Source organism: Girardinichthys multiradiatus, chromosome 8 (genome assembly GCF_021462225.1).
Source record: "Girardinichthys multiradiatus isolate DD_20200921_A chromosome 8, DD_fGirMul_XY1, whole genome shotgun sequence".
Classification (NCBI taxonomy): Eukaryota; Metazoa; Chordata; class Actinopteri; order Cyprinodontiformes; family Goodeidae; genus Girardinichthys; species Girardinichthys multiradiatus.
This window is the reverse complement of record NC_061801.1, coordinates 35,740,692-35,754,361: the sequence shown is the minus strand read 5'-3', so window position 1 is coordinate 35,754,361 and position 13,670 is coordinate 35,740,692. Positions and strand designations below refer to the sequence as shown.

Genomic DNA, 13,670 nt, shown 5'->3' with positions numbered 1-13,670 from the left:
TCCTTGTCCCAGTAGTCATCATCACTGTTTATGTCCCATCTGTTTCATTCAGTCCTTGTCAGATTCTCCTGTTCTGTCCTGTGTTCTTCCCAGTTTTCTTCCTTTCTTGTCTTGGTTTTTTATGTTATCCTGCTGCCTTGAAAGAGTTTTTGCCTGCTTCCTGCTGCATGTGGTTTTCATAAACACAAAATAATGTTTTTGTCAGCATAACGCTTAGCGCTTAGGGGCGGTGTGTTCACTAGTCATAAATTAAGACTGGATTTTAGGTTTTTGACCATCACCCTAAAGACTAAATCAATAGTAAAAACGGTCCATATTTTCTGTCCCCAGACATTTTTTTGTGCATTTTCATATCAGATTTTTTGTTTAGATATTTTAAATTTGAACTTTTTTGTCATTTCTTTCAAGATTTGTTGTTGCGTTTTGTTTGACTAAGTTAACAATTTATTCCCATTTTCTTATTTTGCTAATTACATTTTTTTTTTTTCCCTTACAGGTCCGTTGCTGTGTGATGGAAGGCTGACGTGCTTTCTTTTTCCTCTGCTCCTCCTCTTGCGAGCTCCCTTGTTATTCAGCTTTGGTGAGCGCACATGCCCCAATAACTGCCGCTGTGAGGGAAAAACTATCCACTGCGACGCTTCTGGGTTTTTAGAAGTCCCAGAAAACATTTCAGTGGGCTGCCAGGGCCTCTCCCTGCGGTACAATGAACTTCATACCCTGCTACCTTATCAGTTTGCTCACCTCGGTCAGCTCCTTTGGATATACCTGGACCATAATCAGATTTCAGTTGTCGACAGTAGAGCATTCCAGGGAGTCCGAAGGCTTAAAGAGCTAATACTGAGCTCCAACCGCATCATATCCCTACACAATTCAACATTCCATGGCGTCCCTAATCTCCGAAGCCTTGACTTGTCCTACAACAAACTTGAAATACTGCAGCCAGGTCAATTCCATGGCTTACGAAAATTACAAAACCTCCACCTACGGTCAAATGGCCTCTCCAACATTCCAATTCGAGCGTTTTTAGAGTGTAGAAGCTTGGAATTTCTGGATCTGGGCTACAATCGAATCAAGGCTCTTACCCGTACCACCTTCTTGGGATTGCAGAGGCTGATGGAGTTGCATCTGGAGCACAACCAGTTCTCAAGGATCAACTTCTTTCTATTTCCACGCTTAGCCAATTTGAGATCCCTCTATCTGCAGTGGAATCGCATCAAAGTGGTCAACCAGGGCCTTCCGTGGACTTGGTACACACTGCAAAAACTGGATCTTTCTGGAAATGAAATTCAGACATTGGACCCAGCTGTTTTTCACTGTTTGCCCAACCTTCAAGTGCTGAATCTGGAATCCAATAAATTGTCCAACGTGTCCCAAGAGGCTGTGATGGCATGGATCTCACTGACCTCTATCAGCCTGGCTGGCAACATATGGGACTGTGGAGCTGGCATTTGCCCTCTTGTTGCTTGGTTGAGAAATTTCCGAGGGAGTAAAGATACCACCATGATCTGCAGCAACCCCAAACACCTCCAGGGAGAAAAGATTATGGATGTTACACGGAACCATGGTATTTGTGAGGAAAATGATTACTTTATGACTGAAACGCCATCACCAATGCCAGAGATGATCTCTGATGCCACTGCTGAACCAACATTTGCCCCCACCAGTGGTTCACCAACTGCGGCACCAACCGGAACTTTTGGCCCCCTCCCACCATTCAGACTTCGACCAATTCCTCATCCAACCTATCCAGGGCACATGAGCAAAGACACTAGAAACACAGCGATTCACACTCGACCCACCCATATATCGCCCCCAGCAATGGAACACATGGCGCTTCACAAAGTGGTGGTGGGTAGTGTAGCACTCTTTTTCACCATGTCACTAATCCTGACCATTATCTACGTTCTCTGGCGGCGCTACCCTGGCGCCACAAGGTTGCTGCAGCAGCGGTCAATGGTGGGACGGAAACGCCGCAAAAAGAGCCCAGAGCCAGAGCAAAATCTCAGCTCCCAACTTCAAGAGTATTACATGAGCTACAACCCTGCTGCCACATCAGAGGCACTGGAGGTGCTTGGCAATGGCACTGGTTCCTGCACTTGCACAATTTCTGGCTCCAGGGAGTGTGAGGTATGACCCATGGCATCAGCCTAAAAAATAAAACTCTAAATCAAAACACAAGGCTCAACAGAGAGGTAAATACTTTAAAAAGTATGCCCTGTAAAAAGATACCCTTGAAATTGCACTTTAACACCACTTAAAGTCCTCACTTAAAGTCCTAACCTCAGATGTTGGATGTCTCCAATTATTCCACCTTATACTGGTAAATTATAAGTAGTAAGAAAATCTAAACCATTTCTGAAAGGAAAAGTCACACAGAGTGATGTATTTTAACCATTCATTTCTTTTAGTTTTAATGATTATGGCCAGGCTAATAAAAACCCAAAATTCTCTTTCCCAGAAAATTAAAAAAATGGTTTAATACATAAATGTTTTGGCTTATGCAGTCGTCGGGAAGTGTGCTGACTTGATCAGCACACAGTCACTGAGACTCCACATGGACGATATGCCACGAAAGCTCACTGTGAAAGTGGTTGGCTATGCACAAGATGTTTTATACTTATCAACTGAAAGTTGGGTTGAAGGAAAAGGCATTATAAAAAAAAAACTACAGGCAACAGCTATAGCCATCACCATTTGTCTTAATATGAAAAATATATGTACTATTCTCACTCAGTACACTGATCCTATTTGCTTCAATTACTGCATCAATAGTATTTCTAAAAGGGTTTAGGTCAGGATTGTTTTATGGCCTGTTAAACACAATAATAGCATCGTCATTAAAGCAGGTATTGATACCTTTGGCAGTGGCAGCTGCCAAGTCCTGCTAGAAAACTAAATCAGCATCTCCATAAAGCTTTTCAGCAAAGGGAAGCAGAATGTGCTCTGACGTTTTGGCAGTGACTTTGGCTCCCCAAATAATTACCGCCCTGTTTCCTGAGCAGGCTTTTCTGCCAAACTTTTACCTTCCAGCAAACATTCCATTAACATGCTTGGATACAGCACTCTGTGAACAGGTAGCTTCTTGAACAATGACCTTTTGTGGTTTACCCTCTTTGTGGAGGGTGTCAGTGTGGAACAACTGTCAAGTCAACAGTCTCCTGGTGAATGTGTAAACCATAACATGGCTAATTTCCGCTGGAAAAGGAAAGGCAACTCTTTTTGAAATCTGAGCACCAGTCCTGGCCCTTTTCTCTTTAGCCCATGTAAGACGTTTCTGATGTCTACGGGTTAGTATCGGGTTACCAAAAGGAATATGAAAGTTGTATACCATCTCTTGGGTATATCTCCTGTGAAGGCTCTTGAAGGTCTGACTCCATCCACAGTGCTTGCCTTGTAAATCTCACCCCAGCCTCATGTATAGGCCTTGCTTCCGAATCCTCCCAAGGCTGGAGTTGCTTGTGCATGGTTTTCTACCACACTTTTTCTTTTCACTCTATTAATATGCTTGCACACAATGCTCTTTATACAGTCGCCTTTACACAGTAGTCTTCTCTATTATTAAACAAGCCACAATATGTCCACTACATAACATTTCGTTGCCAAAAACATTTTTATTGATCTTATGTTTGTTCTTTCCTCTGAACTGAAATATAATTTGGGGGTTTCTTTAGCTGTAAGCCATAAATGCTTGAAATATATCACTCTGTTTGATTAAACTTTTTGAAATTTACTGAAATCAACATTTTTGTTGAAAATACAACCTATAAATACAGTTAAGATCAAAGTCATTCATACCCCTTGCAGATATAGATTTCTTTTTAATTAAAGTTATTTTTCTAATAACTATAACTTTGAAAACCGTAATTAATCTTTTTATTTACATTTTGTTAACATTATTTATCTTTTGCTCAATTATCAATGGAAAAGTCTTTATTTGCATTACAACAATCATACCTTTTTTTAAATGTTGACCAGCTTTTTGCATGTTTCCACTGGTATTTGGACAATTTCTGTTTGCTGATGAGCTCCGAGTCTTTGAGGTTGGAAGGCCTCTTTGCCATCACCCTAATCTTTATCTCCCTCCACATACTCTCTGTGAGATTCAAGTCAGGAATGTGGGTGGGCCACTTCAAAATGTTAATATTATTGCCATTTAGAAGAAACATGCTCGTAAAATGAAACCTAAACCTGCTAGGGGTATGAATATTTTAGGGCTTAACTGAACGAGCACAATTACAATTTGTCATGTATATTTTAATTTCAAAAGATAGCCTTAAGAAATACAAGTGCTCCATTCTCTTCTGGATTTAAATTGCTGTGAATAATTGGACACTGACTAATGTTTAGACCCTACTCCACATGAGCATGTTTTTTGTTTGGTTTTTGTGCTGTATTGCTTACCTTGAAGACGATGTGTGGACTTGTGTGTCACTGATGTTCTTCCAAACTCTGGCTATTGTCCAGGGCCAATTCACCCTTTCCACGTTACGGTAAACATGCTCAACAGGTTCTAAAAAGATGAATCATTAAGTTGTAAACTGGAAATTGGATGAAATCTGTTTTGTCCTGCCTCAATTAGTGAGAGAGTTTAGTTGCTTGTAAACCCTTTGGGATCAAATGTGCCATGCAATTGGATCGCTGCAGACTAAACATCAATCTTACAGCACTGGTGAAAAGTTTATGTACACTTCCTACACCTAAACCTTCCTAAACCCAACCGTATAAAAATGACACCTTTAAACATGAACAAAGCAAATGCTTTCTGGAGCAATGTTTTATAGTCAACCCAGACAAAGACTGAGTTATTTTGCTGCAGTGACGGGAATCAAGCATGGTGGTGGCCGCATAATCCTGAGGGGCTGTTTCACTTTCCTGTGACACTGGTACATTGCACAAAGGAACAGAATAAAGATAGAGAACTGTCCCGCAGTTCTCCAACTTCACCTCAAATACAAAACTAGCTGGTTTAAACTTGGGCACAGTTGGGTGTTTCAACAGGACAACCATCTCAAAAACAAACCCAAAATGATTTAGAATGGATAAAAGAGGCCAAAAATAGGCTTCTTGAATAGCCCCAACTTAAAAAAATATTGAAAATGTCTAAAATGAGCCTACATGCCGGGTCTTTGCAAGGAAACCAAGCATTCTTCTGAGAAGAGTGGTCAGACATGCTGACAGAATTATGCCAGAAGGACGTTAGTAGCTACAAAACATTTGTAATTTCTCTGCAATTTGCTGATTTTTATCCAAATATTCAAGTTTGTATTGTTTGTAAAATTTTGCCCATGTATTGAATTTAGAGAAAATCAAGGCTAAATTCAAACTTGGCACCCAATTCTTGTTTTTGAAATTATTTTAAGTTGTTCATTGTATTAACATTCCTTTCTGGAAAAACGAATAGTTAACATTCATCATAAAAGGCCCAAAATAAAATATGCTCATGCTTATGGTGAATGTGTTACCTTTTCCCCTGGATTGCATATGTCTAAGATTTGTGTCAACTTATACTGCCTTTCAATGTGAATTTGAAAATAATTTCTGCAGAACTGTGCAGAAAGAAAACAGTTCCAGTAAAAAGCAGCTTTTTAGCGTCAAATTCGGGAGCAACAGAGTCAGACTATGCTCTACAAGCATTTGCAGTAAGTTAATGAACCAGTGGTATATTTACAATACAAACATCGTCAAATGTTAAGAGCATTTTTTGTAAGTACAGTTTTTTATATCTTTTTGTTGTAGAATTTAAATGGGATTTTACTGCGAAAAGTTTTTATGGACTTTGAGTTCTGTAGAGAATACACCATTGTAATACACCAGACAGGCGCAGAGGAAGATGTTACCTTGTCAGACTATGTGTAAATCTCCAGAATAAATGTTTGCATAAATGTCCTCAGTACATGTTTTCACAAATGTCTGACTAAGGCTATGAAGACGAATCCATGGTATGTAAGGAAAAGCAACAAAGCACATGGCTTAAAAAGAATGCTCTGCACATGATCAGATTGTGTCCACAAGAACAGTATGACACTCACATACAGACGAATATTAAAGTGAGGCTTCAGTACATAAACCTCTCATTACAAAGCTGAATGAGCATTTGAAAGTGCAGTGGTGCTTAAAATAAAGGCGTCTGTCAACAGTCAAGCAAAAATAAAAATATATGCATGTAAATGTGCAGAAGAAACTTCTCTTGAATTTTGGCTTTGCTGTTTTTAATGTTACAACCACAGATTCAGTGTATTTTATTGGAACTGTATCTAAAACATAAATTAGCGCATACATGTAAAGAGGAAAGGGCACATGGATTTCATTCTTTTATGCAACAACAAATTTAAAAGGTGTTGTGTGTTTTTGTATTCAACTCCACTAAAACCTTTCCAAGCCTTTCCACAGATTCTTAGTTGAGTTTACTGTAGGTCTAAACTTTGACTGAGCCATTCTAACAAATGAATATGCTTTGATGTTAACCCAGTCCTTTCTAACTCTGGCTGTATGTTTAGGGTTGTTGTCTTGCCAGAAGCTGAACCTCCACCCCCAGTCTCAATTCTTTTGTAGCCCCAAACTATTTTCTTCAACGGTTGCTGTGAATGTGGCTCCATCCATCTTTCCATCAACTCTCACCTGGTTCCTCGTCCATACTGAAGACAAACATCCACCACAGCATGATGGTGTGATGTACAGTATTAGTTTAATGCAGTGGCGGATGCTGGTCTTTCAAGGAGGGGAAGCTCAATTTCAAGATCGCTGATTCGCTCATTTCGCTCTTGTGTGACCAGAGCATCTTCTTCCAAATGTTTGCTGCGCCACCTACTTGGCTTGAGGCAAACTACATATGAAACTTCATACAGCATGCTCTGGGGCGATGGCTTTCTTCAGCCACTCTTCAGTAACAGCCAGATTGTGGACTGTGCTACTAAGAGTTATCCTGTCAACAGATTCTCTAACCTGAACTGTGGATCTCCGCAGCCCATTCAGAGCTGCCATTGGCTTCTTGGATACTTCTTTGATTAATGCACTCTAAGCACAGCCTGGGAGCTTAGGTGGACCACCATGGTCTATTTTCAGATAATAGATTGACCAGAGCTCTGTGAGATGCTCAAGGTTTGATATTTTATAACCAAAAACTGCTGGTTCTTTACAAATGTTCTCTAACAAACCTCTGAAGAACTTCACCAAACAGCTGCATTTATGCTGGGATTATATTACACACAGTTTGGTCCACTTTCCTATGTACAGTGTGAAAGTAAACCAAACCAAATGATGATGTGAAAACTTTCTGCATTCCTCACCCAGTCAAATAAAAGTCCCCCAGATTAGTCTGGTGTGAAAACTCCAACAAAACAAAACAACACACTGCCTACTGTTTATTTCTAGTGAAAACATTACCTCTGATAGACCCAAAACCATTTAATGACCAGTAACAACAATGCTAAATTTCTCCTTTACCAAAAAAATAGAGAGAGTTCCATGATTTAATTATGGGTGTAACATAATTTATTTTCCTGGTTTTGGTCAGGACTCTGGCAGCAGCAGATAGATTTTTTTGTTGTCTTTCTGACACTTATAAAGAGACTTCTACAGTAATGCTGATGCAAATAGAACCATGGACTAGTTTTTCATGTGTTTTGAGCTTTAAGCCTTCATAGAATTTACATTAGATAATACATGAAAGAAGTCCAAGAATACAGCCTTGAGGAATCTCACATATAATTTTTGGTTCGCTAAGATTTATGAATCCTGATATACAAAGTTAGATTTGAACCAAATTAGTACAGTATCAAACAAATTCCAACCACTTTTCCATTATCAATCAGTATGTTTAACTGTGAACCATTTATGTGGAAACAGAAGTTCCTGATGCAAGTTTATGCAGTTCCTTTATAATTTGATGTGTTTACTGCAAAACCTTGAATATTTATTTAAAATGTCATGTCAGAAAATGTAAAAGAACTGTGCTCTAAATCTTGTGAATATAAATGTAATCTTCATGTTTATATGAGGTTTTTACTACGTAAAACAAGCTAGAATAAGAAAAAGAAATGAACACATGCTTACATTTATATATGGATTAAATGAAGCAGCTTTCCTCATCTAAGTTTAATAAAATCTGTGTCATACATAATGCGTAAGAGAATTACTTAAAATCTACCTCACTACCTTCTTTATATAAATTTGTTTCAAAGTTTAGACACATTCTATAAGGATATGTGGAAATAGTCCAGCTTAAAGCTTTGGAAATTGTGCATAAAATGTGGGTGAACCAAATCATTCCTCAACCATAACTGTCCTTATGCACTGTTTTCAGACTGTGAGACTGTTAAAATGCAGCTATTTTAATCTCTTGAAGCATCCAGCCATTATAAGGTGGATTTGCTGTTGCATGGAGCAAAATCATAAAATTAATAATGTATAAACATTTAAAAAACACAGTGATAAAGATAAACATTATGAGACAAGATTTGTTTCTTAAGAGTGTCTTACCCTGCCTCTCTAAAAGATTTTTGCAATAAAACCCCCAATTTCTGCTTCAGTCTGTGAGTAAAAAGATTCACAAAGGAGCAGCTAATCAAGCAATCAGTGCCTGCATCTTCAAGGTGCTTTCTAAATGAAGGAGTGTTTTCAAGGTATCGTCCAGGGCAGCTACAGGATAAAACTGAGGTTAGTTTTGAAGCCAATTAGGATGGTTTATGTTTATATATTCAATCAGAGGGTTTTCACCGAAAATGTACTACAGTTAAACTTCAATTTATATCTCTCTAGCAGGACCTGCCTTCAACTTACATTTGAAAATCCAGTTTTATTCTCATACTTTATTACTGTGTGCCTTAAAAAGCTTGCAACATGATGCATGTACAGTTACTTTGGCTTCTATGTGACTGTCCAACACAAAAATGTTGCATTATGGTGATGTGTAAGAAATATGACACATTTTTTGTAAATCAATTTTGTAATCCAAAAGGTTCAGCTTGGATTTAAATTCCACCCATTGTAATTGGAACACTCCTAAAGAAAATAATCTAGTGCAACTAGTGATCTTCAGAAGTCTCCCTAATTAGTAAACAGAGTCAAGCTGTGTGTGGTTTAATCTCAGGATAAATCCAGGTGTTCTGTGAAGGCCTCAGAGGTTTGTTAGAGAACTTTAGAAAAGAAACAGCATTATGAAGACCACGGAACACAGCAGATATGCATCAGGAATGTCCGATATGCCTTATGTGTTACTCAGGCTTATGCAGTTTGATTGCAGTTTGTCAGGGGAAAAATGGAGGGTTCTGACAGTCAGTAGCAATCAGTGTTGGAAGTATTGTTTCTTGCAACATAACCATAAGCCAAATCTCATCAATAACATTCTCGCCTTTTTAACATCACTGATGGGTGTCAAATTTATTGATTCAAAAGGGTTCCATGCCGTTGCTTATTTCAAGCCTTAAATAATTGAGAAGCTGGCGCCAGCCTTGTTTAGTTTGATGAAAGTGCCATTTTGCAGGTTTGCACAGCTGGCTTTGTGGCTTTTCATTACGGCTCAGTGCAGCACCATCAATCCCTGTGGATGGCAATGTGGGGGAACAAAAGCCAGCAGAACATATTTCCCCTGCTGTGGAAAGACATCTGAGAGGTTCTGAAAAAGACTGACGCAGAACTGTGTCAGAGCACAGGGAGAAACAGTTCACCGTTCACTTCCACTTCATTACTAAAAGATTTTCAGGGCAGGGGGAACACCCCTCACAAATCCAGATATGTGCCGCTTTACTGACAGGTAACTGACGTGACCAAAATCCTAACTTATCTCCGATTCATATCATGAATAGAATAAAAGGTCCTTTTGATTTTGAGGTTCAGGTCAGAAACTTTGCCGTTAGCTTGCTTTATCCGTTCCAAGGCAAGTTTTAATGTGTGTTTGGAATCCAGGTTTTGATCGTCTAGCTGTTGGTTTGAAGAGAGTTGGAGGAACTTGGAGATCGTCATCTTTATTCCACTTACTTTTAGTCTCACAGCATGATGATGCTACCAGTGTGCTTGATGGTTTGTGGTTTCTTGAGTTAGTCCTAAACATCATAACCACCTTCCTTTTATCTGAAGGAGATGGTTTGGTCAGATTGTTTGACCTTGAACACAACTGGGTGTCCCAACAGGACAATGATCCCAAACACAAATGGTTATGAGCACCTTATATTTAGCTTCCCGAATGACCTCCTGAAAGCCCTGATCGTAACTCTTGAGAACCCCAGTTTTGTTTCCAATGGACACCTGGAAACAAACCAATTTAAAGTAACTCGACCAATTCTACCAAGAGTAGTCAAACCTTCCTCCAGAACTGAACCAGAGTCTTGGTGATGGCTAGAACATCTAAGTGGTTAAGGTGCAACTTGATAAGAGACAATTATCCTAATATTAGTGTGGGTATAAGTATGAATTTGATCCTCTACGTTTCCCCAATTAATGACAGTAGTGGTCTTGATTGTAAAACTCTGACCAGGACTGCATCAGTTTTATTAATTGGGTCAAAGTAACAGATAAAGATAGAAGTCATATTCACTAAAGTTAAATATTATTGAAGAGTTTATTTGTTTCAGTAACTCAATTATCTAAGACTAGCCAGAAATGTGGGCTTAATGACAAATATGTTTAATACCTGTATATGTATGTTGACATGTACATGTAGCGACAAGAGGGGAAGAGCGATGCTGTGTCACTCTGTTCTGACACGTTCAATTCAATTCAAATTCAAAGATACCTTATTGATCCCCGAGAGGAAAATAGAATTCCAGTACAAACCATCCAAACATACATCATGACACAAGACAAGGGGGGGACGGGTCACCGAGGCTTTGCTGCCCACTCACAGACGCTGCCCTTGCTAGATGAGAAAAGAGGCCACATTAGGTAAGTAGAGGGAAAAAAAATCATATTTCACACTTTATCCATAGCAGGATACAGTTTGAGATTGCAAAAAAACCTCAGCACAAAGAAGCAACAAGTTGACAAAACAACATCATGCCGGGAACGGTGAAGGTGGTGTGAGGGGTGCATATGTTTATCTTGAGCATGTGTGTGTGTGTGCGAGTGAGTGTGTGCAAGTAAGTCCATGAAGCACTGTCACAGAGGCCATTGTCCTTGATGGTACGTTGGAATGTTCATCAACCGGCCACAAAGTTATTAGCAGGTCCACAGATGTCCTCAGGGAAGGGAGGGGGCAGAGGGAGCAGAGCGTCATGTTTACATAACTTCCAGGAGACGTTGAAGATAGCCAGCCATCAAGCACATGCAGGGGAACCAGATTCAGAAAAACAAAATTTGGGTTAGGCTGACTCTTAATTTTCCGTCAGCCTTGAGAGTCTCGCTGGTGCTGCTCAAAGGCGAATCCAAACAGCCAAATTCCTGGTCTTTCTGCCAGATCCGAGCGAAACACTCTCTCCAAGATTTATCCCATTTTACCCCTGAGTCCAGGAACCTCAACCTGCCTGCGATCCTGTGTAAGGATCACATCCAGTCTGCGATTCAGCTCACGTAACATCTCAGTCTGAGTGTTGATCGCTCTGAAGATCCCATCATACATGCCAGGCAGCCTTACAATGGCCAGAACAGCTGCTGACATTCTCCGAATTTCTCGATATGCCAGGTAACCGCTGACTCCAAATTGCAGAAATCCTGATATCAAACATTCAATTATATACACATCTTCCACATCCTCGACTGACATTATCGACAGACACACAATCCTCCACTTCTGCCAGGAGTCCATCATGTATCCGGAGAAAAATGTCCCGTCCGGGCAAGTGGGCTCTCCAGACCCCTGTCTTCTCGTCGAGAAAATTTGATCAATTGCATTGAGAGACCAGCTGACCAAATCCATATTTTGGAAGAATTTGGGAGATGTGCAAAAAGAGGCTCCAAAAAAAAAAAGACAAGACACAGAGCTGAAGCAGGGTAGATATGGGAGGGGTGCCGGAGACAGAGAAAAAGCGTCCACCTCCACCGAGAGCAGGAAAAGACGTCTCATTAATTGGACTTTTCTGTTAGTCATCATCAAGTAATTACTGATTGTTTCTTATGAGATAAAAAAGGAAAATTAGTATTAGCAGATTACTGTGCCTATTTGGCAATTCCTTAAATTCTCCCATTACAACTGGAAGACATTAAACTGCAACCAAACCCAAGCCCTTTTCCCCAAACAATTTTGCAAATAAAAAAAAAATGTCACACAGTGAGCTGCATGTGCTTCCTTCGCATGAGCCCATGGCTAATTTTCCCTTCAGTCCTGTTCCACTTGACAGGCGTTGCTCCAAAAACCATTTAGTGGTAGACTTTCATTTTCTGCTCCTGCTCCCGACTAACTCATCAGGGGATTAAGCGCAGTAAACCGTACTCATGAGAAAAAGAAAACACAATATGCCTCACCAAGAACCACACAGTCCAGGTTTTGGTTATTTAATTTGCTCTCTTTCTCATTTTTTTCACCTCAGTCTCTCTTGGAAGGCATGTGGATTGTGAAATCCTCTGTGGTCATAAATTATTAACAATCTACATTCTGTGATTTACGTAAGATAGAGTTTTAAAAGATCGATTAATTAAAGTAGTTTTAGGGTCAGTAGAAACCATTTAGTGGGAATAAAATGTAGGTTTTAAACTAGGAACTGTTTTACAGGTAATATTGAGTGAGATCCTGCACTGCTTTTAATTTTTAGAGGAAGAAAATGAGAGAAAATATACAGGTGTGTCTCAATACATTATGATATCATTGAAAAGTGAATTTCCTTAGTAGTTTTTAATTCTGATACATACTCATTTTCATTAACGAGCTAAAGCTGCAATCTGCAGAGTGGTCACAAAGGATCAAATTATCTCATTGAGTCCAAGAACTTAATCTAAAAGACAATATGTGGGGCACCTGAGTGATAAGAGATGTCCTCACAATATGATACATTTCAAGAACTTTTGGAAGACAGCATGGGCAAATATTACCAAGGACAATGACAGACAAAAAAAAGGCTTTATGCTAAGAATAAATCAAAAAGTATTAGTTTAAAGGCATGCACTTTTTAAATGTGATGCTAAAGGTAGAAAACAGTTGAATTCTAACAGGGGTGTGGGAGGCATTGTATTTTTTATCCTTGGCACTATGGACAGGTGCCAAATCCATCCATTTATCCCCTGTATCCACTTTTACATGCAAGGTCATAGGGAGGCTGGTACCCATAAACGGCAGTCATTGGGCAAAAGGTGAGGTACACCATGGACAGGTTGCCCATCTATTACAGAGCAGCACAGGGACACACAGTAAGGGCAATTTAGAGAGACCAATTCCTGGAACGAACCCATGCATGCACAGGGAGACATGCACCCATTTCTGCCACACTTTTTCCTTCCCCTAAACTTTCCTTTCAAACTCTTGGACACAACAATCTGAACAGCCAGCTACTTTTGCAATTAGGCTTAAGTTTTACCCTCCTTTTAGTGACTGTCTGCTGGAGAACTGTCAAGTCAGCAGTCTATTCCATGATTGCGTAAAAAGTGGATATGCATAATGTAGGGCGCATTGGGTCGCTGCGCTAGAGGGGGCTCCAAAGCAATGTTGGGAAATCTATTTCTAGTTAGCATTTTATGTATTTAACAGCTCTTTGTGCATGTGTAAATGATATGATCAATAACAGAGGTATGTGTCTGATTATGTGCTC

The 13,670-nt window shown here is 39.6% G+C and overlaps 1 protein-coding gene across 2 annotated transcripts in view; it reads left to right on the top strand.

Moving 5' to 3' along the window:
• The window catches only part of lrrtm4l1 (leucine rich repeat transmembrane neuronal 4 like 1), a 102,807-nt gene that overhangs the window by 50,801 nt on the left and 38,336 nt on the right, over nucleotides 1-13,670 (top strand). The window contains exon 2 of one of the 2 annotated variants that reach the window (XR_007039306.1): nucleotides 497-2,192. Coding sequence is in view for 1 of the 2 variants with exons in the window: in XM_047372622.1 (XP_047228578.1) it covers nucleotides 497-2,127 (1,631 nt within the window). In the remaining variant the exon portion in view is untranslated. The remainder of the gene's footprint in view (nucleotides 1-496; nucleotides 2,193-13,670) is intronic. The other variant, XM_047372622.1, reaches the window with a different exon arrangement.